The sequence below is a fragment of the Varanus komodoensis genome, unplaced genomic scaffold (assembly GCF_004798865.1).
Source record: "Varanus komodoensis strain SLA01 unplaced genomic scaffold, ASM479886v1 scaffold1, whole genome shotgun sequence".
Lineage (NCBI taxonomy): Eukaryota > Metazoa > Chordata > Lepidosauria > Squamata > Varanidae > Varanus > Varanus komodoensis.
In genome coordinates, this window is record NW_025335268.1 from 58492791 (window position 1) to 58518555 (window position 25765).

General features: G+C 43.6%; 1 protein-coding gene across 1 annotated transcript in view; it reads left to right on the plus strand.

Annotated features, from left to right (window-relative positions):
- Window positions 1–25765, plus strand: part of SCML4 (Scm polycomb group protein like 4) — a 51688-nt gene that overhangs the window by 14285 nt on the left and 11638 nt on the right. Inside the window, exons 3-5 of the mRNA XM_044449228.1 lie at window positions 1919–2119; window positions 5375–5566; window positions 13871–14137. Of these exons, the coding sequence (XP_044305163.1) occupies window positions 1919–2119; window positions 5375–5566; window positions 13871–14137 (660 nt within the window). The remainder of the gene's footprint in view (window positions 1–1918; window positions 2120–5374; window positions 5567–13870; window positions 14138–25765) is intronic.

Here is a 25765-nt window from a genome sequence, read left to right on the forward strand (position 1 = left end):
TCATGGCTATGTGTGGCAGAAGAACAACAGTACATACATAAGCAATGCACGCTGACTCTGAATTAAGAAATACTGCATTGTGGACCAAAGCAAAGTCTATGCTATTCTGTATTAATAAATTTGTCATCAGATCTCTGTAACTCAGTTTGTGTCCCTCATTCGTGCATGTAATGGTTTCTCCTGTTTGTTTGTATGGCCTTTTGATGGCTTAAAGTGCCATGTAATGCTAACTATTATTGCCATTATAGTCCTATTTACCCAGAATAGATTGCTTTGAGTCTTTTTATTGTTCAGCCTGAGTGGCTGTTAACACTTCAAGCACTAGATTTTCATTATGGTGATACTAACTGTATATTATCCCCAACACTGCACAGCCATCAGCCACGTCCTTCGCTCTGTTATAATTTCTTTTGTCACCTATCTGATTTCTGTCACAGGGTAATGCTATATGTTCTGAAAGATGACAACTCTAGCACACTTGCAGCCAGCAATAATAATGTGTCTTACTTTAGACGGACTAAGACCATGTCTATAAGCACACACAAACCAGACCCTCTGGAATCTCTGTTATCATTTTTAAAAAAGAAGATTCGGATATGTAACATGTTAACATGGGTCCTCTTGTTACAGAAGAAGCACAATTGTGCTACAAACATTTTATCAGATTAATTATTTACTGAGTCAATGTTAGATTGAAGTATTTCTGTCCTTTTAGCCTTAATTAAGTCCTCTGTTAAGCACTGAAAGGACATAATATAGAACAAACCGATAAATGAAGATGGAATTACTGTACAGGCTTTTGTGAAGTGTAAGGAAGCATCAAAGATAGGGTGACCCTCGGACTACAAGGCTGCCTACTCAACCGGAGGCCAGCCTTGATCTTTTTCTTGAACACTTTATTTTTATCGGCTCTCAGAAGTGTATACTTCCAGAGAAGAATCCAATGGTGTCACAGTGCTAGTGCTGTTCTGTTGATGATATGCTACAGTAAACCTGGCCAGAAAACAGAAGCCAGAAAACAAAAGCCAGAAAAGTTTATGTGGCTAGTACTGGTTTATGCTAGCACAATGTTAATAGCACTAGTGCCACGGCACTGTTAAATCCTTTTCTAGACGTCTTCATTTTTTGAAACTGAAATTGTTCGCCCTTGCTCCACACTTGAACAAATGAGAATATACAGCTTGCTTTCTATAAACATAGACGTTTCTGGCCACAGCTGGAAATTCTCCCTTGCTGAACTGGATAATTTCTTTGTAACTGAACTCCAGTGCCTACCAGTTACAAAAGCCCTTTTGCAGGGAAGGGTTCATGCTTGGATGTAGTTCATGCAGAACATTGATGGAAGATAATGACTTCAAACAACTAAAAGACTAATTTCCAGTTACTTAAACGTGATAGGACTGCCACAGAATATGGGATATATTGGAAACAGGCAGGAACTGAAGTCCAGGCAGTGTACTTTTATTGGTGAGCAACCTTGGTGAGCAGTACATTAAGTTTTGCTGTTCCATATATTCTTCTATCAACAGTCTTATCTGCACTCTGTTTTGTACAAATTAAGTGCTTCATTTACAGTAGAAAGTCCCACTGAGTTCAGTGGGGCTTATTCCCAGTGGATATAGGATTTCAGCCTGAATTACTTAGGAAACAGTAGGCACCACAGGGTAATATAGTGCACCCTCCACTTTTAGCATTTTAATTCAGTATTTATTATTTGCTTTCTGGGCTCTGATCTTGTGACTCTGCTAGCACCTGCTCCTTTTACGAGAAGAGTGCATGGAAGAATGCCTGGCCCCAACTTACCCCAGTGCTGTTTCCCTTTGTTCCTGTCCATGCATGCAAACAACAAAGGAGATGTCATTTGTTGATGTTTTTCAAGCCTCTTTTGATAACCCCACTGGGATTTTTTTGCCTGCAGTCTGCATTTATGTTAACAAGCAAGCCAATGTGGGGCCATACCTCGAACGAAAGAAAGTACAGCAACTTCCAGACCACTTTGGACCGGAACGACCTTCCATGGTGCTACAGCAGGCAGTTCAGGCTTGCATTGACTGTGCACACCAGCAAAAGACAGTCTTCTCACTTGTCAAACAGGGCTATGGAGGTGAAATGGTGTCAGGTAAAACCACACAAGAGTGTTTGTGACAGTATCATCCTTGTTTGTAGAAGCATTGACAAAGGCCATAGGCTGGGACTTCATTTCAGATGTGGTATTGCCTTGTATCTTGAACCCTTGAAAACATGAATTGTACGATGTCTTTCCAAGCATGGACACCAAGATTCATATGTTGCAATCTTCAAAGAAGCTACCACATGGCATGATGTTTTGCATCCCTCATGTCTCCCTTGGAAATACGTGTGGGGAGGTCGAGCTGTGCTTGATTCTTGAAATGCCAATGGTATTCTGAGCACTCTAATATCTCAGACTTCAAGGGGCATGTGTTGTATTGCAATTTGCATTTGGCGAAGATTGAGTGGCTTGATCGAGTATTTGAACTTGCAACATAGAGTAGTGCCTTGACTGTGTACATCATTTCAAAATCACTGTTCAGTGTTGTTTCTGCATTAGAAGCAAGCAGACAAACAAATAGAATGCAAAATGGCCAACCAAAGCAGAGGTGTCACTTCATTCCACCAGTTAGGTATGGTCCCTTAGCTGAAATGTAAGGCAGGTTCTGGAATGGAAGACCAGGCTAGACTTCTAGAAGGCCCAGGCCTCCTAGAAGACATTCCCAGGCTCCTTTCTGGGCTCTTCCCAAGCCATGTGTGTCCTGCTTTGAGAAAGAAATGAAGTAACAGCGAACAACTTTATGAATAACTGAAGGTACAACCTATACAAGTTCAGAGAGGAAGAAAGTCTACAGCTCTCAGCATGCCCTAGCCAGCATGTTGTGGGTTTTAGGTCTGTTCTGTGCTTAAACCTGCATAGGATTGCCTCCTAATTGACAACTGTGTCACCATCAATTACTGCTCTTCTTCGGGGTGGTCACTGTGTGTATCTTGCATACATGTCACACACCAGATTTTTCACATCGCACTCCACCTGATCAATCTCACTGTTAACTTTTTCTCCCTTTACTCTCATGAGTCTATGCCAATGAATAACACTTTGCTTAATAAAGAAGACACTCACCCGTAAAAGCTCGTGTGATGATTGATTTGCTGGTTTTCTAAGTGCTATAAAACTCTTCCCTATTTTTAATCTGAGTGAGTGCAGACAAGTTTTCTGAGATGAATAGAACATGGCTTACATTGAAATGTCTGCACCTCTGTATCACAGGGTCACAGTCCACAGTATCACTGTTGAGAAACACCCCAAAAGCTTCAGCTATCAGATGGTATACAAATGCAATAAGTAGTTAAATAAAACTAGGATGATACTGTTCATTTGCTAATGTGTTTTTGCTTTGTATTGGGTTATGGGTTCTTGCTTATTTGCTTTAAACACACACACACACACAGCAGTCCATGTTTATCAAATTGCTTTGAAATCAGGGATTAAAAGCTTTAGGACATCTTATGAAGATAAATATGAGGAACGATAATAACTACTGGGTTCACAGACAGTGGATGTAGATAGAGCCTGTTCTGCTGCAGCAAGCATCTCATTTCTACTGTGTCACTGGGGCCCTCCCTGCTGTGCAGCCCCGACCTTTATCCTGCTGTGCAACATTTAAATGCTGTTTCTCCTGAAGGCTCTCTGATCCCAGTTTATACCCTTGTTAAAGTAACAGAAGGACACATGCTCCAAAATGCTTGAAAATTAATTCCTGAACACATGCCAATCCATTGAGTCCAACTGGTTTCACTCTTTTTCTCTAGTATGAATATGACTGAATTACCATTACCATTAATACATTGACAGACTCATGGGATCAGGCACCAAATGCACTTGCTTTGGTCCCTAAGACTAGACTCAAAGCTGAAAGATAAATTCATTTATTACGATCAGAGTTTTCCTCTGGCACCATAGGAAGCACGGGAGCTGTCGCCAGTGTTTTGTCTTCCACGGGACACATGCAATCGCAGTGATGCTAGTGTGACAATAACAAAACAGAATTACTTTCCTGTGTGTCTAAACAGACATTATGGACTTCTGCAGGGCTACAATGGTAGTTGGCATAGGTTTAATCTAAACTACATGAAAAATACAAGGTTTTCCTCGCTCCCAATTCAGGTGTGGGCCCAACCATTGAAATGTTAGACACAACCTATTACAGGGCTGGTTCCTCATTCTGTTGTGACATTTTCTGCTGTAAGGGGGAAATAGAGGCTGTGTGTATATGTACACTAGCCAGCTTCTGCAAAGCTTTCAGCTCTGATTTATTGTTCACCACAAATTCTTCAAAAAGGCAATTAGTAGTGGCATGTTTTTATTTGTCACCTATGTGAACAACAAAAAGAATGCCACTACAGCTTGGAGAGGGTGGACAGAAGTAATTTCTAATTGTGAAAATTAGTCCATGTTGCAAGATTGCAGGGAAGCACATTCTGACTACAGTTTTCATCAGATTCTGGTGATTTAGTCTAGCTCAGCACAAAGAGATGAACTAACAGCTAAGTTTGTATATGGATTGGAGGCAATTCACCCTGAGGCATTGGAAGGAAAATTTGGACTCACCCTTTTTGGCAAAGTGTTTAGAGAGAAGTTCCCAGCCTGGGTTGCCTGCATCCCCAGAGGGTGCAAGAAAGAGGAAGGCTGCGTAGCAATTCATCAAAATTATTATTATTTTGTTTGCACTGGGTTCAGTTCTCTTTTGTCAATCAGGTTAAAATCTAGAAACCGCCTGAATCAACAGGGAGACTTGCAGATCACAATCAGCAAGAAAGTTCCACATTTTGACAAAATTGTGAATTAGAATAAGGAGCAAAGAAGTCATTGAATTTTATGTTCACAATTGGGATTGATTTTACTGTTTACATTTTTTCTAATTTATCAATTTATGTTTGAATTTTGTGCACTGAGTTAAAAGCTTCTTTTTTTCAAGTTTAGTTGGTTGCCCCACAGTCCTGCATGCAGCTCAATTTGTGGTTCAAAAGTTAGAAATTTGACTTCTTCATCTTCAATTGCGATATTGCTTTTGTAGTGGGTGTGAACATAAATCAAAAATTTTCTATGGGTGCGGGGCATGGACAAGGTTCAGAATCACTCGTTTAGAGCAGCAGCAATCAATGCCGAGCTGGGCTACTTTCATCCTTCATGTATTTATGTAGCGAATGGCCCAGAGGCCAAGAGGTCGCAGTTATCAGCATTTGCTTGAAAGCCATGCAACTTTCAGTGAGGCCAACAAGAGGACAGTACTAGTTCTGTTCTATATGTGGTGCTCCTGTGTACATTGAACAGCCCTCTAATGTTTTCCCATTGTTTCTCCAGTTTCTGCTTCTTTTGATGGAAAACAGCACCTCTTGAGCCTTCCAGTGGTGAACAGCATTGGCTATGTTTTGCGGTTCCTCAAAAAGCTTTGCCGTAGCTTATTGTGTGACAATCTTTTCAGTAATCAGCCTTTTCCACAATACAACACTTCTGAAAACCCAGAAGAGTATGAAAATGGGCGAATGGAATCAGGTAGGTTTTGTCCGCTATCAAGGAAATACTTTAAAGCTGACTTTCAGTTTGTGTAAGAAAAAAAAATCATGAAAGTTTATGCAGCTTACCAGCTGTAATATTTGATTGATTGATTGATTGATATCCTGCCTTTTTCCTACAAAGGGCTCAAGGCAGCTTCCATCTCCTCCTCTATCTTATCCCCACAACAACCCTGTGAGGTCTGTGGCTGGCCCAGAGTCACCCAGCTGGTTCCATGGCCAAGCGGGGACTAGAACCCAGATCGTCTGAGTCCCAGTCCCGTGCTCTTCACCACTACACCGCACTGGCTCTTATATTTAATGTCTAAGGAATGTTGCATGCCACTTCCAAGAACGCATTTCTTTTCTAAGTCACAGGAGGCTCAGGAGCAGATATACAAAGACAGAACAATGTATTAAGGCTGCACTCTCGCTTCCTTCTCATCCTTATTTATTCAAAAGCCATGCACCTACCTTTCTCTGTGAAACTAGGGTAGTTTTCAATAATAAAAGTGCCATATAATAAATAGAGGTATCAGTCTTCCCATCTGGGAGATGGGTAGGGGGAAATGTGCAATACAAACTACTGAGAGATGAGGGGGTATAGGGAGTATCCTGCATGAATATCCGTAAGTAGTTTTCAGGATCACAGGTATATCCCCCAAATCAGAGGCTGCTTCCTGCAGAACAAAATATACATCTGCAAACTCATTTTCCATATGTGTGAGAATGGGTTGGCATGGACACAGAGGCACATTCAAGAGTGAAGGAGCAGGCAGTGGGTGCTGAAGCCTTCCCACCTGTGCTGGCTCTTCTCCGTAAGTGCCGGCTCTTCAGCAAATGATGTTTCTCTTCACAGAGAGACCAAGCAAGAGAAAAGCAGAAAGGGAAAAACAAAATAGGACTGGTGGAGATTTGGAGGAGAGAAACCCTGGCTGCGGGGAAGGATAGACACCTCCTCCTGCCCAGCAGTTTCCCTCTTGATTCTCTCTCCCAGAATATCCCATATTAGTGCTGTGAGACAAACACAGGAATGGGGAGCCAGACAGTTTGCGTAAAGTCTGCTTCCACGCCACTTCTGTGGGTTCTTGAGCGTGCTGCTCAGATTCCTTTGATTGCTTTCTATTTTATATGGGCTTTCTTCCATGTAACTCTCTAAGGTTTGTCCTCATGTGATGTATTATAATCCTCAGCAATACAAAAGAGCTCAGCCTTGTTTTGCAAGCATGAAAAGATGCTTTCAGTTTGTTGCAGTATGAATTTTGATTCGCCTTTTGTGCTTAGTCCTTCAGATCTGCCAAATGTTGGAACTTTGTGGCACAAATTGAAATATGAAGGGTCTTTTTTAAAATCTGGGAGAAACCTAGAAAAAAATACTGAGGGGGTGTGTGTTCTTGCCCCAGACTTCCCAAAAATGTCAGGAAAAACACACAGAAAAACCTTCCCCCCTATTTCCCCACCTCCACTTCACTTTGGGGATTTTTCTCAGACCCTTGTATCTCTAAGCCTATGCTAAGAAAATGTGCTTTGAGAATTAAGCTTTGTAATGTCATTGAATATTTTGTTCTATCATAAAAAGTTATTAATTTTTAAAAGCCATCAAAGACTTCATTAAAAACATTATAATGGCTGGACATAATAGTCATGGATGTCTCTTTCCTGTTTTCGAAGTGATCTTCTGAAGGGAAAAAAGCAACAAGAGTAAAATCCCTCAAATGCAATAAATGCGTTGTGTCTGCTTTTTTCTCATTCAGTTTTGTGGCAGACTCTATCCTGCCTTCCTCCATATAACAACTGCAGTGCACCTCTTTGGAGCATAGTCAAAATAAATGGCTTTTATGGTTATCAGTAGTCCCGGCTTTGGTTCAGCATTTAATTACCTGCAGAAGCCATTTATTGCCTCATATATTCCTCTGCCATGAACATTATCCCTTAAACAATAAATAAAATATTAAGGTCAAATTTAAAGGGGGAATGGAAGATCTGTGCAATCCACTCAACCACAACAAAATTTAATAGAAAACTATTTGCCTGATCTAAAAAGGTTTGTGGCGAGGAGGTCATTATGTTGTCTGCAGCATTTGAAATGAGATGGAACGTGATGATTGTATACATGGATTTTTCATTCTTTTTGACAGCTGAGCTACAGTCAAAAGTGGGGTTATGGCACTGCCGCCTCTACACCCCCAATTCAGGCACCGGTTGACAGTGATTCAGTGAAGGAGGCATTACATTAGCATAATATACCATTTGTAAACATCTACTTTGCACAAAGTAGAAACTGGCATTTATTTACTGCACTGCTTTCAATTTATGACAGCTGTCTTATGTCTCTGTAGAGCCACACTGCGAGGCTCCCTGGTAGATTTCAAACCAGGCAGGACTGTTAATAGCAAGCCCTGAGGTGGCCCAGCTTTTGGGTTTGGCTCACAGCTCATGTGCTCAGTACTGCACAGAATGCCAGTACTGCATGCCGTCATGCAGCGTACATGATCCCACCTTCGAGAGACATCGGCTCCACTACAGCTGATAAGGATGCTTGCAGGAATGCAGGGCTGACTCTTTCACCTAGTCATGGGCAACAGAACTCTGATACATCGGCTGGCCCAGTTCAAGGGGCAGCTGAGTCCCCTGCACGGATGATGGTTAGGCGAGCCCATGGGATGGAAAGGAGTCCTTTCTTCCTGTGTCATCTTAGCTTGCTGGGCCTCCTCTGGCCAATACAGCCACCTGCCCTAGTATAACCAGTGACTGTTCCTTATTTCCTGGTGGCTGGAATGAAGGATGCCCAAGGATTTTGAGACAAACTGATCGATTTCCCATCTCTTTGACCAACATGCAGCTCAAAAGTGCAGTTTTTCCTCCAATTTCCCACTTCTTTGAATGTTGCAGTTCTCAGCTAAAAAGCACACTGAGATGTGCATGAAAATGCATATTGTAAGATAAAATACTTTTAGAATGTCATACTTCGAGAAAAATACATTTAAAATGCATATTTGGTGGAAAAATATTCAAAATATGTACTTAAATGCAACTGTTTGTGTTGTGCATTTGTGTGTGTCTGTGTGTGTGTGTGCATATTCACAGAATAAAGCAAAAACAGGACAGAATGGATTTATGAATCAACGTGTGCAAAACTGAACTAGAAATAGACTAATCACTCCTTCCCAAGCAAGATTCTTGTCAAAGTGCTTCCTGACCTGTCTGGGAATCCAGCAGGCAAGGAAGGCAGCAGACCAAGGACATAGGAGGGAAGAAGACACTTGGTGTTCAAATGCAGGGACTGAATGTTGCGATCTACCCTCAATAGTCATAGAACCAGAGAAAGCTGACCTGGTCCATTTAGCCCTGTATTGTCAACACTGCCTGGCTGCAGCTCACCAGGGCTTCAGGCTGGGTTTTTTTTCCATCCCTAAGCCAGAGAAGCTGGAGATTGAACCTTTGATCTTCTGCATGCAAAGCAGGTACTTTTCCATTTAGGCTGAGCAGTGCTAGGTGCCCAAAAAATCTGCAGCTCAGGTGCACAAGGAAACTCCCACAAATTGCATATGCTATTTTGGATATGCTCAAAAGTATTTCTCTCTCTGTCCTTCTTTAATGGTCCTCATCTGCAAAAGACATCCCTATTCATGAAAAGGGACATATGAACAGGAGAGAGCAGGGCATCTGATTTCAAGAAACCACCCCCCCTCAGGCTGAAAATTCCAGGAAGTTGAAGCAAGAGGTGCAGCACACATGGGCAAGAAGCCAGCTAAGCCAATGTTTAGGGCCCCTAAAACTTTATTTCCGCAAGTGCCCATGACAGAAGGTTGGTAGGGTAGATGATTCCAGAGATTCAGGGATTCATTGCCCAGGTTTTTTAACATGCTGGAGTGCTTTTACCTGCCTGTCTATTCTACACTTTGGGGGTATTGCACTTGGTTGAATTGTGACATTAAAACGTTTTAATTAGGTAAACAAGCAGGATCTTAGAATTCTCCTCTTGAAGTAACTAATTTTATTTGCTATACTTTTATCCTGGGTGGGAAGGGGGGGTCATTCATCTGGTGCCTTACATGAAAACCTGAAATAAGACAGGTGGGACGGGGAGAAAAAATGACTGCACTCGCACAATATGAGGACACATCATGGGAGAGCAGCCATGATGGGTTGTCATTTCGTGTGGACCCAAACCACTGCCAAACCCAGGATGGAACTGTACACACGAAACCCAGGTGACCAACCCTATCATGGACGCCAGGGCATGGTTAGTGAGCTTGTTAGCAAGCGCAAAAACCCCTTGCCACTCTCACCAAGCTCATCCGCATTTCCACCAGCAGCAACCAACCCCACAAATGCCCAAGTAGTACTTTGGGGTGACCGCCACTGGCTCAGTGCCCCCTGCCTTAATCATGAGTCCTTTTTTGTTCACCACAGCTTTTCCCCTCTTTAACTTTTTTCAAATTCAGTAACAGCCCCTTGAAAGTGCCTGGATGAAGGGGCTGTCAGTGTCCTGAGTATTCTTGCTGTCAAAGTGAAGCAGGTAGTAAACTGGACGTTGACCCTGCGAGAGCCCTGATAGTGGTGTTGTTTTCTTCACTGTGCTTTTCCCTGACAGTTGTCAAAATGGAAGCAGTCCAGTCAACATGATGCTGAGTGATCCTTGCTCACAAAAGGAAGTGGCCAGTAGATCACCCGCTTGGCAATGAGATCCTTAGAGTTTTGCAGGTCTCCTAGGTTCCAGTGCCTCCAGCTGGTCCATTCATTCCCAAAACTAGGTGGATAGGAAGGCAGAAATATTTCCACACTCCGTTTTCATTAACAGTTGTCTTTGACATCAGTCAAAGGTATCAAAGGTACAGGCTTCTTTGAACACAGTGATTTAGGCAGTTCTGGGAAGGTTGGATTGGACATAGGAGCATACATATGAAATCTGTATACTTCCCTGCCAAAACCACCTTGAGAAGCCACGTCAAAATCCCTGTCATGAAAGAAACCTCCACCTCTGACAGTTGGGTTCCCAGAGGGGAAATGTGGAGAAAGCCACAGGGAGACAAATTGTCTGTTGGTCAGACTCATACCATGAGTTGCTGAGACACCAACCAGTTCACCATGTCTTATTGTCAGGTGGGTTAGCATGACATGTGAAGCTGCCCAGTTATATTTTCTTCTTGCAGTTCCAGAGGAATGTCCTCTGGGTGGCTAGAATCAGTTCTGGTACATCTGGGCTACCAGGTCAAAGTCATGTACTTCCTGGAAGATTCAAAGCACCAGCAAAGATCAGTTGGACTTGATGTTTGTAGTTATGAAAGGGAAAACATGGCCAGGTGTTTCTTCTCTAGAGCATTGCCTGATGAGAATTTTAGGGAGTTGTCTGTCCTAGGGTAAGATCAGACCTGGTAGATGCTAAATCAGTCTCAGCATTACATACACAATGAAAAGTATTAATTATTCAGGCAGATTTAAAACCAGGTTTTAGGGCTGGTAGGAGCTACTCAGCAATGACTAGGAAGCAGGGCAGACAGTTAGATGAACCCGCAGCATAACTAAGGTAGAAGAAAAGGTTGGGCACTGTGAGATCATGATGCTGAAAATGGATGGGTCACATCTGGTCAACCCATTATAAGAAAAAATATTATAGCACTTAAAAAGGTACAGGGATGGGGTCATGGGGTGATTTCAGGATGAAATAATATGAGCAGTGTCACTGACAAGAAAGAAAGGAAAAAAGAAAGAAAATGACCTGAACAAATATTAATGAGGCATTGAACTGAGATAGCTGGAGTATTGAAACACTGCAAAAACTGAGATAAACAAAATGAAAATAGAAGGCATGGGACTTTTTTCCTGTGTGCAGTGGACAGTTTCTAATGTTCTAGCAGAGCACTAAAGAGTGGCCATTTGGCCCTGTACAGTTATATTGCTTATGCACACATTTGATCAAACGTGTGATGAAGCGCTGCCTTTTTCCACCTGCCACCCCTCTCTGGCATGCATGCCTCATTCCCTGATGTCCATGCATTAGACAGCATAGTTGCCTACTGGAGGTGTGTGTGTGTGTGTGTGTGAGTGAAAGAGAGAGAGGGGAGTATAAGAGACAGCAAAACAGAAGCCTGACAGCTTTTCTATTCAAACCTGTATTGACTGATTCTACTCTCAGTCCATTTCCCCATTTCTAAATGAATACCCCATTTCCCCTGTTCAATAAATAAATTAATAAATGAATTCCATGGGGAAGTGCTCAGAAATTGTAGCAACAGCTGCCAAACTGGACAGCACACCATTTTCTAAAGAACTTGCAAACAACCAGGAGTAAGGAATCAAGAGCACCAAATGCATGCCTCGTGTACAAAAATCTCAAGAGACAGATGTGGGAAGTGAGGACATAGGACAGTATCTGGGCCTAGCGATCTGCTGGTCCTTAAGCACATTATACTAACATGAATGTCTGCTAGTGCAATGGGAAGTTAGTGCTGGGTAGCAGAACCAGGAACTTCCTGAAACTGCCCTTCGGGAATGGAACAAGTCAGCGGAATTGACAGAAGGGAGCTCGGCTCTCTTTACCTGTTCCAGGAATGGTAATTTGGGCTAGTCTGCTGGGTTGCACAAGCAAATGCCAGCTTCCCATTGCACTAGTGGTTATGTTCAGCGCTGGCAAATTGCCCACTAGAGCAGTGTGTTTAGCGCTGGCAAATTGCCAGTAAAGAATACTGCCCCATCTCCTCCTCCCTGCTTCTGTGTGCCATGTCCATTTGTTATGATCCAAAAGGTTTTGGCACATTGGCGATACGACCATGCTTGCCCACAGCCAATCAGTAAGGATATACCAACATCATGGTGGGGGCCATTCCCATCAGATGGCATAACTTCTCATGCTGGGACAAGTTTATAATTTTTGGTCTACCACAGGGACACACACTGGATTCTGAAGCGCCCGTCTCCCAAATTCAGGGAAACCCTCTGCCAAACCCCCAGGTTGTTTGTTAATACAGTTCAGCAGCAAGATGCAGATTTTTCTCATAAAAAGTTTCAGGTTTAGGGGCAAATGAAATATGATATTAAACCTGGAGTGCTGCAGCTATTAAATGATGTGCCTGATTTTCACTGGGACCTTGGGAGGGAGGAAAGGATGACCTTTCTTCTCCTTCCTTTGTTCTGTGTTTCCAGTGCAAATGCTGCTCCCACTCCCTGCAGCTCTCGCTAATTAACAAACAAGGGAAGTACTTCAAGTCACACATTTAATGTTATAGCTAATCTGGTTCTTGGTTGCTAGCACTGCCGGGTAGCCAGGCTGGGAGCCAGGCTTGACTGGGCTCCTGCACACATTGGGTCACATACCGGGGCGGGGGGGGGGGGGGTTCAGAAATCCACTGTGATAGCTTAGCACGTTTGATCTCTGCAGGATGTGTGGTGCCCACACCCAACAGGCCCTGAGCCTTGCTCACCCACAGAAATGGGGTACTGTGCCCCACGCAGGGGTGGCCAGCATCGCCAGGCAGTGTGATAGGCTGTAAAGCCTGCCGTCACAGCATCAGCATGCTTTGTTTACTGAAAGCAGAGAAAAATCTGATGCTCCTTCAAAATTTGGTCAGTCCCTTCAGGTAGCCAAAGCGGACTTTTCTGAACCCTGTTAAGTATAGTTGGTGTGGTGAAACACGGAAAATTACACAAGAGCCTTTTGTATACTCCTAGTATTTGCAGCAGCTCGTTGGTTAGCAGGAGTCCTTTACCAATAAATTGCATGTCCTATCCTCCTCCTCCTAGCTGTCATTACCATTGTCATCATTAGTATCATTATTATCTTTATCATATTATCCTTACCTTCCTGTTGAAAGTGCAAACAAGTGGGGCAGATGTTGGTAAAATAATCTGCTAGCTACACTGTGATTTAGACTGTCATTAGATAAATCTGAGCTGTGTCTCACCTGCCTGGGAACCTTCTCAGTTTACACAATTCTCTCATAATATACTTTCTCTAACTATATAAAAATCATTCAGAAGGAAACCAAGCACTGCAGTCAACCAAAGACTTGAGTTAAGTTGACTTACATATATTATTAATTAATTTCAGAACTACAGAGCTACTGTCCCAGAAATTAATTTAAATCCGTTTCCTATTATAAATCCTCGTTGATAAATTAAATTTCGCATAATACAGTATTTTCTATTCTGTTCACACTTCAGTTTTCTAATGGATCTAAGCTGTCTCTCTGATATTAAAACTGAATGAAAACAGAAAAAGATAATTTAACAAACCCTTCATTCTGCTTTGGTAGAAAATCAATGATTGTTTTTCATTAACCCTTGATCCTTTTCTTTGGAGCAGAAACAGTTATACCTGAAGACTACCTGGTTGATTCAGTGACCACAAAGCACTACAGCGCAGATCCCTCAGATTCTGCCTTTAACTGTATGGGATCTGTGTATTCTATGAGGCAAAGTTCAGCAGATGGACGTCATGGTGGTGGATCATCTTCCTCTTGTAGCCATCGTTCTGGTCAGATGGCTTCTGGAGGGCCATCAACTGCTAGCTTGAGGCATCAGACATCAAGCCCAACCCGAAATGGAACCTATCTAGAAGGAAACATAAGTGGTAACATACTATATTCATATTCTCTGATGATGCTAAGGTTGTGTTGTGTCCCATGTCCTTGAGTTTCATATATCTTATGATTTGCTTCATGGGAAAGGATTAAAGACAGTGATGATTTCCATATACAATGGATGTGTGTACATGGGAATGGGAGCACGGCATTAAGTTATATGCAGTCACAGGACTGAACCCTGTGCACATACAGGGAACGTATGGGGTGGCATAAAAGTGTTTTAATAAATAAATAAAATAAATAAATAAACGTGTGCCGGTGGGAAGTCCCAGACAGGAGCATTTCAGGGGCAGTGCAGGGCAAGGCACAGCAGCTTTGGAGCTACGAGATCCTGCTTAGCCATGTTTAAGTCATTCCTGTTTCTCTCTCCTAATTTATTAACAGGTTTCTAGAACACCTAATATGTCTTCCCTATTAGATATATTGAAAGCATATCCAGGAAAATGTCTTGCTTGTACCGTACAATCCTTCTGGTTGGCAGTAGCTTGCTGTTGCCTTTCACCTCACTATCAATCTTACATTTGCTTATTTTCATAATTGCCATGGCAGCTTTATTCACCTATTTTTAATTGACCCTTCATTCATTTCCTTTTTTGAATCAGTGTGGTTCTTGTACTGTACTCAAATATAAGCTTAGCTGTGGAGCCACTGGATGGCCTTGGGCAGTTTTACTCAATCCAATCATGTAAAATCTAAATAAATACTAGTATTCTGTTAACCATAGCAACAACAAATCCAGTAAACTCTTTCAAGATGTAAAGTGCTGCATAAATATTAAAGCAGTAAATATTTGCTCTTCTAAGGAGAGCCAACCCTGTCATTGTGCAAGCGCACAGTTCCCCAAAGCCTTGGTCCAAGAGGCTATGTGAGACAGGCGTGCCCACATGTGCTCACCCCCACTTGCTATTTTGATCTGGGGAAGAGGAAATGTTTCTGCTGTCCAGGAATTTCTGGGATCCAGACCCGCAAGCTAAGCTCCTGCTTAAGACTATTCAAAGGCCGCAAGAGTAGCATTCTGAGGAATCTGCTATTGGGTGACCTTCCTTAGGCCTATTCCCCACAACCCCATTCCCCTGGATGAGACTAGCTAGGCAGGCCCCAGTGGGGACCTGGATACAGTTGCTTTATTTGGTTGCTGCCCTAGAGGACTTTCTGATGATGATGATGATGATGATGATGATGATGATGATTATAGCATTTCTATGCCGCCCCTTGCCAAAACCTCGGGGCGGCTTACAACATGATAAAATACATTGAAATACAATAGTACATAATAAATTACCATTAAATATAAAAATACAAAGAATACATTGATTTACAAAAATAAAATTAAAATTATCAGTATAAAATAAAAATATAGGAGGAGAAAGAGAAGGAAGAAGAAGTTGCCCTGGCCAGATCATATGTTTTAACAATTGAAATGATGTTTAAATAAAAAGGTCTTTACCTGGCGCCGAAAAACCAGTAACGACGGTGCTAGGCGGACCTCTTTAGGGAGTGAATTCCATAGGTTGGGCGCCACCGCAGAGAAAGCCCTCCTCCAGGTACTTACTCTCCTAATTTCTTTCATGGAGGGTTCCCGGAGAAGGGACTCTCCCGCAGATCTCAAAGGGCGGTCGGGCATATACGGACGTAAGCGCTCGTTCAGGTAGCCAGGACCCAAGCCGTTTAGGGCTTTGTAGGTCATAATCAACACCTTGAATTGGGCCCGGGCTTCAATGGGAAGCCAGTGAAGCTGACGGAGGACTGGAGTCATGTGAGCATAACGCCCCATCCCCGTCAGCAACCTGGCAGCTCTATTTTGCACCAATTGAAGTATTCGGACTGTCTTCAGGGGAAGCCCCACGTAAAGCGCGTTACAGAAGTCTAGGCGGGAAGTCACCAGCGCGTGTGTCACTGTCGCCAGGCAGTCGTACTCCAGGTAGGGGCGCAGCTGATTAATCAGCCGAAGCTGAAGGAAGGCGTTCCTCGCTACCGCTGTCACCTGAGCTTCCAAAGAAAGCTCCGGGTCGAGGAGTACTCCTAAGCTGCGGACCTTATCCCTAAGAGGGAGTGTTGCACCATTCATGACCAGGTCAAATCCACCCTCTCCGAAACCCGATCCGCCAACCAACAGGACCTCCGTCTTGTCTGGGTTGAGTTTCAGTTTATTGGCCCTCATCCATTCCCTTACTTCGGCCAAGCACCGGTTCAGCACAGCCACTGCCTCACCTGGATTAGTGGAGAACGAGAGGTAAAGCTGGGTATCATCAGCGTATTGATGATTCCGCAGCCCACACCTCCTGATGACCTCTCCCAGCGGTTTCATATAGATGTTAAATAGCAGAGGGGATAGAATGGAGCCCTGTGGTACCCCATGGCATAGCTGCCATGACGTAGAGACATGGTCCCCCAGCACTACCTTCTGGAATCGACCGTTGAGATAGGAGCGGAACCACTGCAAAGCAGTGCCTCCAACCCCCAATCCCGCAAGTCTATCCAGAAGGATACCATGGTCGATGGTATCGAAAGCCGCCGAGAGGTCCAGAAGAACCAACAGGGATGTACTCCCCCTGTCCTTCTCCCTGCACAGGTCGTCGTACAGGGCGACCAAGGCAGATTCAGTACTGTACCCGGGTCTGAAGCCGGACTGAAAAGGATCCAGATAATCAGTTTCATCCAAGAGTGCTTGGAGTTGTCCCGCCACCACTCGCTCCAACACCTTGCCCAGAAACGGGATGTTGGCCACAGGTCTATAGTTAGTGGCCATCTCTGGATCCAGTGACGCTTTCTTCAGGACTGGTCGTATTACCGCCTCCTTTAAAGGGGCAGGCACTCGACCCTCCCTCAGAGAAGCGTTAACCACTTCCAAGATCCAGGTCCCAATACCGTGCTTGGAGTTATTTATTAGCCAAGACGGGCAAGGATCCAATAGGCAAGTGGTGGGACGTACTCTTCCAAGCACCTTGTCCACATCATTGGGCCGCAATAATTGAAATTCCTCCAATAATTTTGGACCAGACGGTGGCATTGGCGACTCCTCAGAGACCTCTGATTCATTAGTGGAGTCCAGCTCGTGACGAATCTGAGCGATTTTCTCCCTGAAATGCCTGGCAAAGTCGTCACAGCAGGCCTTCGAGGGTGGCATCGGATCTTCCTTAGGACCCGGGCGAACCAGGCCTTGCACCACTTGAAAAAGCCCCGCTGGACGGCATTGTGAAGAGGCAATGGAAGCGGAAAAAAACTTCTTTTTCGCCGCCTTCACCGCCACAGCATAGGCCCGATAGTGGGCTCTCAAGTGTGTTCGGTCAGATTCATCCCGTGATTTCCTCCACCTACGCTCTAGCCGTCTCCCAACTCGCTTCATCGCCCGTAATTCAGGTGTATACCAAGGGGAAGAGCGGACTCTGCCCGGTGGGAGAGGACGCTTAGGAGCGATCGTGTCCACAGCCCTGGTCATCTCTCCGTTCCACAGTTCGACCAGAGCCTCGACAGGAGCACCAGTCTTGTCAGCCGGAAACTCCCCCAGGGCCTTCAGAAATCCATCCGGATCCATCCGGCTCCGGGGGCGGGCCCATACAATCGGGTCTGCACTCTTATAGAGGGAGAGGCCGCTCTCGAGCACAAACCTCACCAGGAGGTGATCTGACCATGACAGGGGAGTCAAACATAAGTTCTTCACCCTCAGGTTATCCTCTACCTGCCCCGTCGTGAATACCAGGTCCAGAGTGTGTCCACGTTCATGGGTTGGGCCAATGACATGTTGAGACAGGCCCATGGCCGTCATAGAGGCCATGAAGTCCTGAGCCGCCCCGGTCAGTCCAGACTCGGCATGGAGATTGAAGTCCCCCAGGACCAACATCCTGGGGGTCCTCAACACCAGGTCCGAGACGGTCTCTGTCAGCTCAGATAGGGAGACTGCTGGGCAGAAAGGTGCACGGTACACCAATAGAATCCCCAATCTGTCTCGTTCGCCCAACACCAAGTAGAAGCACTCCAGCTCTGGTCTCAAAGGGACCGGAAGACCCATGAGAGAGATGGAGGCTCTGTGAACCAACGCGACTCCCCCTCCCCTCCCTTGTGGGCGTGAACAGTGTTGAACCAGATACCCGGGCGGGCACAATTGGGAGAGGGCAACAATATCACCTCCTTTCCCAACTGCAATACCTACCTTTAAAAAGAAAAAAAAAACTGTCTTGGATTTTTGAAATAGCATTACACCAAGTTAATATTACAGCATCAACTTTCACTTTCGACATGCCATTTTCTATGCTGAACTTAAATGGCTTTTTGTTATCACTCTATTTATTAGCTTACCCCCCTCCCCAAATCTGATGGAATTACATGTAGCACGAGCAAAGGAAAATTCACCAAAGGAAACCCCAGTGAAGTCATGCTATTAATGAACATGGAGACCTTCCTCCCGAGCACTACTGCTCTTCACCAGTTTCCACGTTGCTCAGTTTTAATGAGGTGGATGCTTCCTTGAAACAGGTTGCTGTGATTAAACATTGAAGGCAGTTCCCTGAGAACCGGTGCTTGATTTAGTCCTAGGGAAAGCACAGGCTTGTCTTGCCCTCAGTTTGATCATGGGGTGTGTAGTTACAAGTGTAATTAGGAAAGCAGCAAAAGGCTTGTTCTCTCAGAATGCCCAGCCAAGATTTAAGGCTCCTTTTCTGTCCAGTTTCAGCGAGATTCGTTTCAGTTCCCCCTCAAATGCAGCACCCGGGCAGGACGAGGGGGCAGCAGGGGAGGGGGGGGCGGATGGCAGAAGCCTTCTTCAACCTTGACCTGAATCAGCCTTTCTTGACCTGCCACTCCCTGGATCATTCCCAGCCAGCATGGCCAGTAGTCTGGAATGATGGGAATTGTAACACAAAGCATCTGGAGGGCAGCAAGCTGGGGAACTCCGACTTACATGGATTCACACAAACATTTGAAGAGAGACTGAGTTCGTGGATGCTATTAGAGCCACGCCCAGGTTAGGGGTGGAGTCTGCTACCACAACAACTCCCTGTCCTTATACGCATTTGTTCTACCTTTATGGAGCATGTGCAAGAAACTTGTGCACAGGAAGAGCTCAGCAGCAGGTGCCATGTCCCTGTAGCCCAGCAGTGACCCGGCCTCATTAACCAGCAGGAGGCCATCCCACCCAGCCTGTGGTCCGTCCTCATGGACCTGCAGTGCCAATGCACACAGCTGTTGGAGGGACAGAGTGCTAGCTTCCGGGTGGGAGGCCTCCTCCTTTGAACCTGTCCACCTTGAAGGAACGGGCAGAGAAAGGCAGGGGGCTATGGCAGTCCACGCACAAGAAGCTGCCAGTGAGGACAGCTTCACTAGGAGTCCTCCTCCTCAGGCTGTGCCGTCGGGCCCAAGCGGCCACCACACGGGTGGCCCACAGCACGAGCAGTGGAGTTTCCCTTACCTTAAAGTAGCAAGGCGCAGTTGAAGGGCTGGCAGAGACCCTGCAGGCGGCCACCTCTCCTTCTCCCTGCCGGGGTATTTGCTGAGCTGTAACTCAGAGGGCAGAGGATGTGCTTGATCATTCTTGGCAAGGACTGGCACATATTCTAGGATGCTGATGTCAATATTTGCAGTAGGATGATGGTCAATATTTGCAGGAGTTTTCAGGCTGTATACAATCCCAAGGTTTTAACCAAAATCTTTTGAGTTTTCAGTGTGGCATCCATTTAAAATGTAATGAAATGAATCATCTGAGGAGGGAATGAGAACACATTCTTTGAGGAAGCAGAAGTAAAACACTTCGAAATAGAATAAAAACAAAAACAACCTAATTTAGTAGCAAGAGTGTTTGAATTCTGGCACGAGACTCTTCTCCAGCATAGCACTGTGCCAAATTTCTGTGAGGTTCAGTTTTTATCAGAAAAGTTGCTACGGGGAGGACAGTCTTTGCAAGACAACACAAACCAAAGCCACTTTTCCTTGCATTGTTTTGTTTCGTTTCTTATACTTGTCCCTTTCCACTGCTCCCCACTTAGGCATGCTTATTTTCCCTTGAAAGGGCTTTGTAATCTCAGCAGATCCGAATCTGCATCATTGTGCTGCTGCAGAGTCAGTCAGACTCCATTGTGTGATGGAGGCCGTTTGGGGTCTTCCATCGCATCCCCACTGCCCATTCAATTAGACTGATACAACTTGGTTTTGGCTGCAAGCCCAGGCTGTTCCATTGCTTAGCAGCAACATGCATAAAAATGTGCACCCAGATCTAATCCTAGTAATTTATATTTTATACATGATTTGTGGGGACAGATGTTGGCCAGAGATGCACATTATTATCAGTGTGATGGTGCAATTACAATTTAATTCTCCAAATATTTGTGGAAGCATTATCCTAAAACATTCTCCTGGAGGACCAGAATTCTAATGGAACTTTTTATTATGAAGTAAGACTTGGTCCTGTGCTGCTGCTTCCTGCTGCTTTGAGAGCACGTGGGATCAGGATTATGGTTTGGGAGCAAAGTCAGAAGTATGGTAGGTAACGTGATGGACTCTCTTCTGAACCTTCTTGGGAAAGCGGTTGTTAAACTGAGCAACTAAATTTAAGGAGATTGGAACATGCTTCAGTGTTGTCTGGTTTAGAATTGAAAGTTTCACTTTTAAGACCCCACTATTACAAAAAAAGAAGAGGGAATCAGAAAACTGAGATGGGTGGAATTTCACAAAACCAGTTTTCTTCTGTAAGAGAAAACAGTGCAGTTTATTGAGCAGATGAATGAATCTGAGCTACATCTTGCTGTTTTTAACTATTTAAAACATTTGTGTGCCACCCAATTGTGTCACAGCACCTCTGGGTGGCTCACAACCACAAGATAAAACACAATTAAAACAATTAAAACAACAATAAAATATGGCAAAAAATTCAAATTATGGCAATTAGTTATTTTAAAAAATTACACACACACACACACACACACACTGCTCATACTATATATAGAGAGTATGGTCAATAACTTCCAAAATCAGCAATCATCTTCCAGATTAGGGAAAAGGCAGTGGAACAGGTATTGGGGACTCGACAAATTCTTGAAGGAGAAGACTATGAATGGCTACTAGTCTTGACATCAGAGGCAGTATGCTTGTGTAAACCAGTCGCTGGGGAATATGGGTAGGAGGGTGCTGTTGCGCTCATGTCCTGCTAGTGGAATCCTGTGGGCAACTGGTTGGATGCTATGTGAACAGGATGCTGGACTAGAAAGACCCTTGGTAATAACAACAGACCTTTGCGGTCTTCTTTTACACCTTTCTTCTGGATTTTCAGTGTGTCCAATCCACAGCACATCCAATACGGCTAAAAGCAGAGCACATCACCCCTTCCCTTCTCCCCTCTCAAGTTATTAATGTCACATGAGTTCCTTCCCCCAACTCTAGTAAACAAGTACATTCAATTCAGATCCTCCTTTTCCCCCTTGTTAACCCGTTGAACCCAGTGCAGATCCAAAGAGCCTTGAGATCCTTTCTCCCACCACCTAAGTGATCTCCTTTGTTCCTTAATGTTTTCTATTTCATGGTATAACTGCATGAGTAATAAACAAACAATAATGAAAATGGGTTAAGTTGGGGTTATGCCGGTGTGGAAAATGCCCATTGATCCTAGGCATGTTTTCTCAGAAGTAAGGTCCACTGAATTCATGTTGAGTGGAACTTGCTTCCAAGTAGTTTTAATAGAAGGACCTTCTGAGGAATGGGATGACAGGGGAGCTGCTCATTCATTATTGCTGCATAGTCTCCAAATGCTAAGATAAAATCAGCATTAACTACAGAAAGGCAAATGACATCATTTGGAAAATGCTCTCCTTAGCGTTAGCTGTTCCATCAGGTCTTGAGATGGCATTTGCTGAGTGACCAAGATCCAATGTTTCCCCAACCAGTACCAGATGTTACCATGCTGTTTAAACTCAACAATGAAATAGGTTCACTTTCCCTCTGAAATGCTTCCTGAGTTTCTAAGCATCCTACAGTTCATTTACATTTTTTCTTGCCACCTGCCAAAGCCAGGAAATTGGATTTTACCTAAATTATTATCTTTAAGGATAATTATTGGTACCAAACACTTCTCTCCCTTTGTAATCTGAGCATTCTTTATCATCTTGATTAATTCTGATGACACAATGCCTGAGGATACCTTTGACATGTGAGAGATGAGATTGTTATTAATGTATTTAATCCGTGGTGTGAATAATTTCAGATGCATAAATTCCAGGATTTATATGCAGATAGTATTCCTCCAGGAAAAAATAGCCACATAAACTGCACAAGAAGAATTAAGGAACTAACCAATTTTCAGAAGTTCTATTGGTTTCTCTTCTGAACCCAATTCAAGGTTCTGATTTTAACTTGATTTTATGGTGTCAGTCCAATATATCTGGCATCTGAACAATTTACAGACAATTTATCTGGGAAGCCCCCACTTAAAAATGTTTGTTTCCATGAGTTCAGTAAGGAATATGGCAGAGACTTATTTGTGTTGGCTCTGATTCTTAGAAATACTCAGGTATTGAGTCCTCTCTTAATACATTCCTGCAGAAATTTAGAAAGGTTGTTAAGCTGGCCCTGTTTATAGGCATTTGAGGAATAATAGTCAGTGAATGGCTGACTATTATAATTATATGTACTGGCACATGCTTTGGAAGAAGAGAGTATATTTAACTCTGGGCTTGGATTATATATTTATATTAGCATATTGCTCACTGCTGTGTAAACTTGAAAAAGTAGTAAATGTTTGATTTCCATAACCATGAGCAATTGTCAAAGTCTCTGTTCTACATGTAAAATTTTTACTTGGATCTGAAATACAAAAATTCTAGCTTACAAATGACCTTATACAAGATTTCTTTGTATGCTTAAATTTTCTACAGCTTCTGAAAAATATCTTGATTAGTCACCTGCTTCCATTTCCCTTGTTACATTTCTGGAAACTGTAATTTAGCACCATTTTGAGGGTTGCATGCTGCTCTCCTACAGATTCATATGAAGTTGAAGGACTCTCTCTTCCTTGAGCTGCATTACATATTTATAGAAGAAAAATAAAGTGGAATTTGAGCTTCTATTTATAAGTGCAGTGGCAGACTACCTACCTACAGAAAATATCCCCACAATCCTAGCATTAGCAATTGATAGCATTAAGCCTGTTGGAAATAAATTGCCCCTTGAATACTGATGCTAGCAAAATTGGTACAATTTGTAGATTGATAAACTACCCATTTTATTAAAGTTTATCTTGCCCTTACCCACCTCTCAATATACGGATTAGACTTTTAGAGATATTTAGTATTACTAAGGATCAGGTGGTGGCATTAGTTTTAAACGGTTCCTCTTTATTTGATAGCTAAATGGCAACAACCCCAGACTGTCTTCGAGCAGGGCATCCTAGTTCTCTGACGATCGTGGAGAACTACCTAACTCCACAATGTGAGCAGCACTCACAGCTCTCTAATGAAAAGATTTGCAGCCACTCCTTTATTCCTAGTACAGAGATCTCTTCAGGTCCCCAATACAAGGGGCCATCGGTCAATATTTGCACATCCATAGCACTGCAAAATCCAGCAGCACGTTCAGTTAATTCAAAAATATAACTTGTTTGGCTTTAATGTTAGTTATTATAGCAAAATAGTACTGCAGCATGCATAAGATGGTTCTTAAACACATTAAGACAGATGTTCAGCTAGTGTGCACCAGCCTAGCATCATACATTTTACTATGGAGGTATATCATTGTACACAAACTGTTCATTACACTAATTTCAGTTATTTATATGTTTATATTCACAACCATCTATATATCATCAATTCTATTTGTAGGGGAGGCTGAGAATAATAAAGGTTTCAAACCCCTGTAAGCACATGAGAAGAATACCAGTTACTGAACCTCTCCTTTATTGAGATGAATATATATATTCCCCTACAATTTTAAATTTGTTGTGGAATTCACCATTAATAAAAAAGGGAAAATGGGCACAAATATGCATACATTCATGGATATAATGTTATAAATATGTTACAAAATGTGCTTGCTTGTATATGTGGCATAATTGTGTGCATAAAGGCATCTGTTAAAAGAAACACACAAAATGCATACATATTTTATGCATATTTTTAAAAATGCTTTAAGATAAGTATGAACTAAAACTAAGAAAATAAGAGAAACTGAAGTGAAACAATTTGTCCATGCCTAGGAGTCTGGCATGCCTATACTCTCATTCCTGCTGGCTCTTTTTTAAAAAATGACTTTATGACATTACCATATTGCATTTCTGGTGTTGCTCAGCTTGGGTATTTTGTTGCATCAAGAAACAGAAGAATCTGCTTTATATTGAATCAAAGCAGAGGTCCATCTAGCTCAGCACTGTTGCCACTGACTGGAAGAAGCTGCCCAGCATTTCAGAGAGGAGTTTTTCCCAGTCCTGCTTGGAAAGGGTGAAATTGAATCTAGGAGCTTTTGCATGCAAAGCATATGCCAGGGCTGCTATGCCACGTGTGCCGCATGCAGCCCTCAGCCATCCCAAGAGAGCATTTCCCTGGGGGAAGCCTGGAATTTCCTTTACTAGGGCAAACAATAACAGGCGAAGCTCTTTTCTCCTTATTCTCGCATCAGAAATGGAAGACCAGGGAACTGTTTCCCTTGCCGGGGCTAGCAAGGAAAACCCCTGGGGGTGTGTATGGCGGAAATGTGGATGAACCTGTGGGTACATGCATACATGTGTGAGTGTGACTGAGAGTGTGCGTGTACATGTGTGTATGCATGTGGACACATGCACACAGATAGAGAGCCACCGGCACCCCAGCAGTTACTCGATGTGGCTCTTGCAGTCAAAATGTTGTAGCCAGTGTGGGGTGCTGGGCTGGGATTCCGGATGAGTGGATTCCAGATCAGCTATGAACCCACTGGGTGAATTTAGGCCAGTCGCTGCCTCTCAGCCTAACTTAGCTTGCAATGTTGTTGTGAGGATAAAATGGAGAGGAGACCTCAGCCACCTCGGGTTCCTTGCAGTGCAATGTGGTGGTGGGGAGGTGATGATAATAAATGCTCTGCCAAAGCCTTTTTGTAATTCTTGTAAGCCACCTGTCCCTGTGCTGATCTGCTGAGCCCCGGCAGTCCATATAGCCAGCCACAGGAAGTACAAGGCTAATATATGCAGCAATCATAGCAGAAATCCCGACAAACGCCATGCCCCTGCCCTGTGCAAATTGCATTTGCTGTTTCCAGCAGCTGCTTACTTATATGATAGCAAGGAGTGATGGAGCAAATCATGCCAAACAAACAAGGCCTTTTTCACATTATGTCCCCTCCTCCGAGTCCATCCACCTTCCCTTCTCCAGGCAGGCACACGCACATAGACAGACATGTCTGACATACAAACAAAAACCAAGCAGGCATTCTTCAGTCTGACATAACACAGCACTTTGAAAGCACAGAGGAACACATACAGGGGGAGCATTCAGGAAGAGAACCAGGTGCAGATATAGCAATCAAAATATATAATTCTACAGAGACTAAACATAAAAACATAAATGCTCTTCTGTCCCAGTATGCTTTATCAACTTGATTTAATGCTGAAGGTGGCTGCTGCGACCTTAAATCACCCCTGCCTTGATGCCGCTAAAACGTCACATGCACAG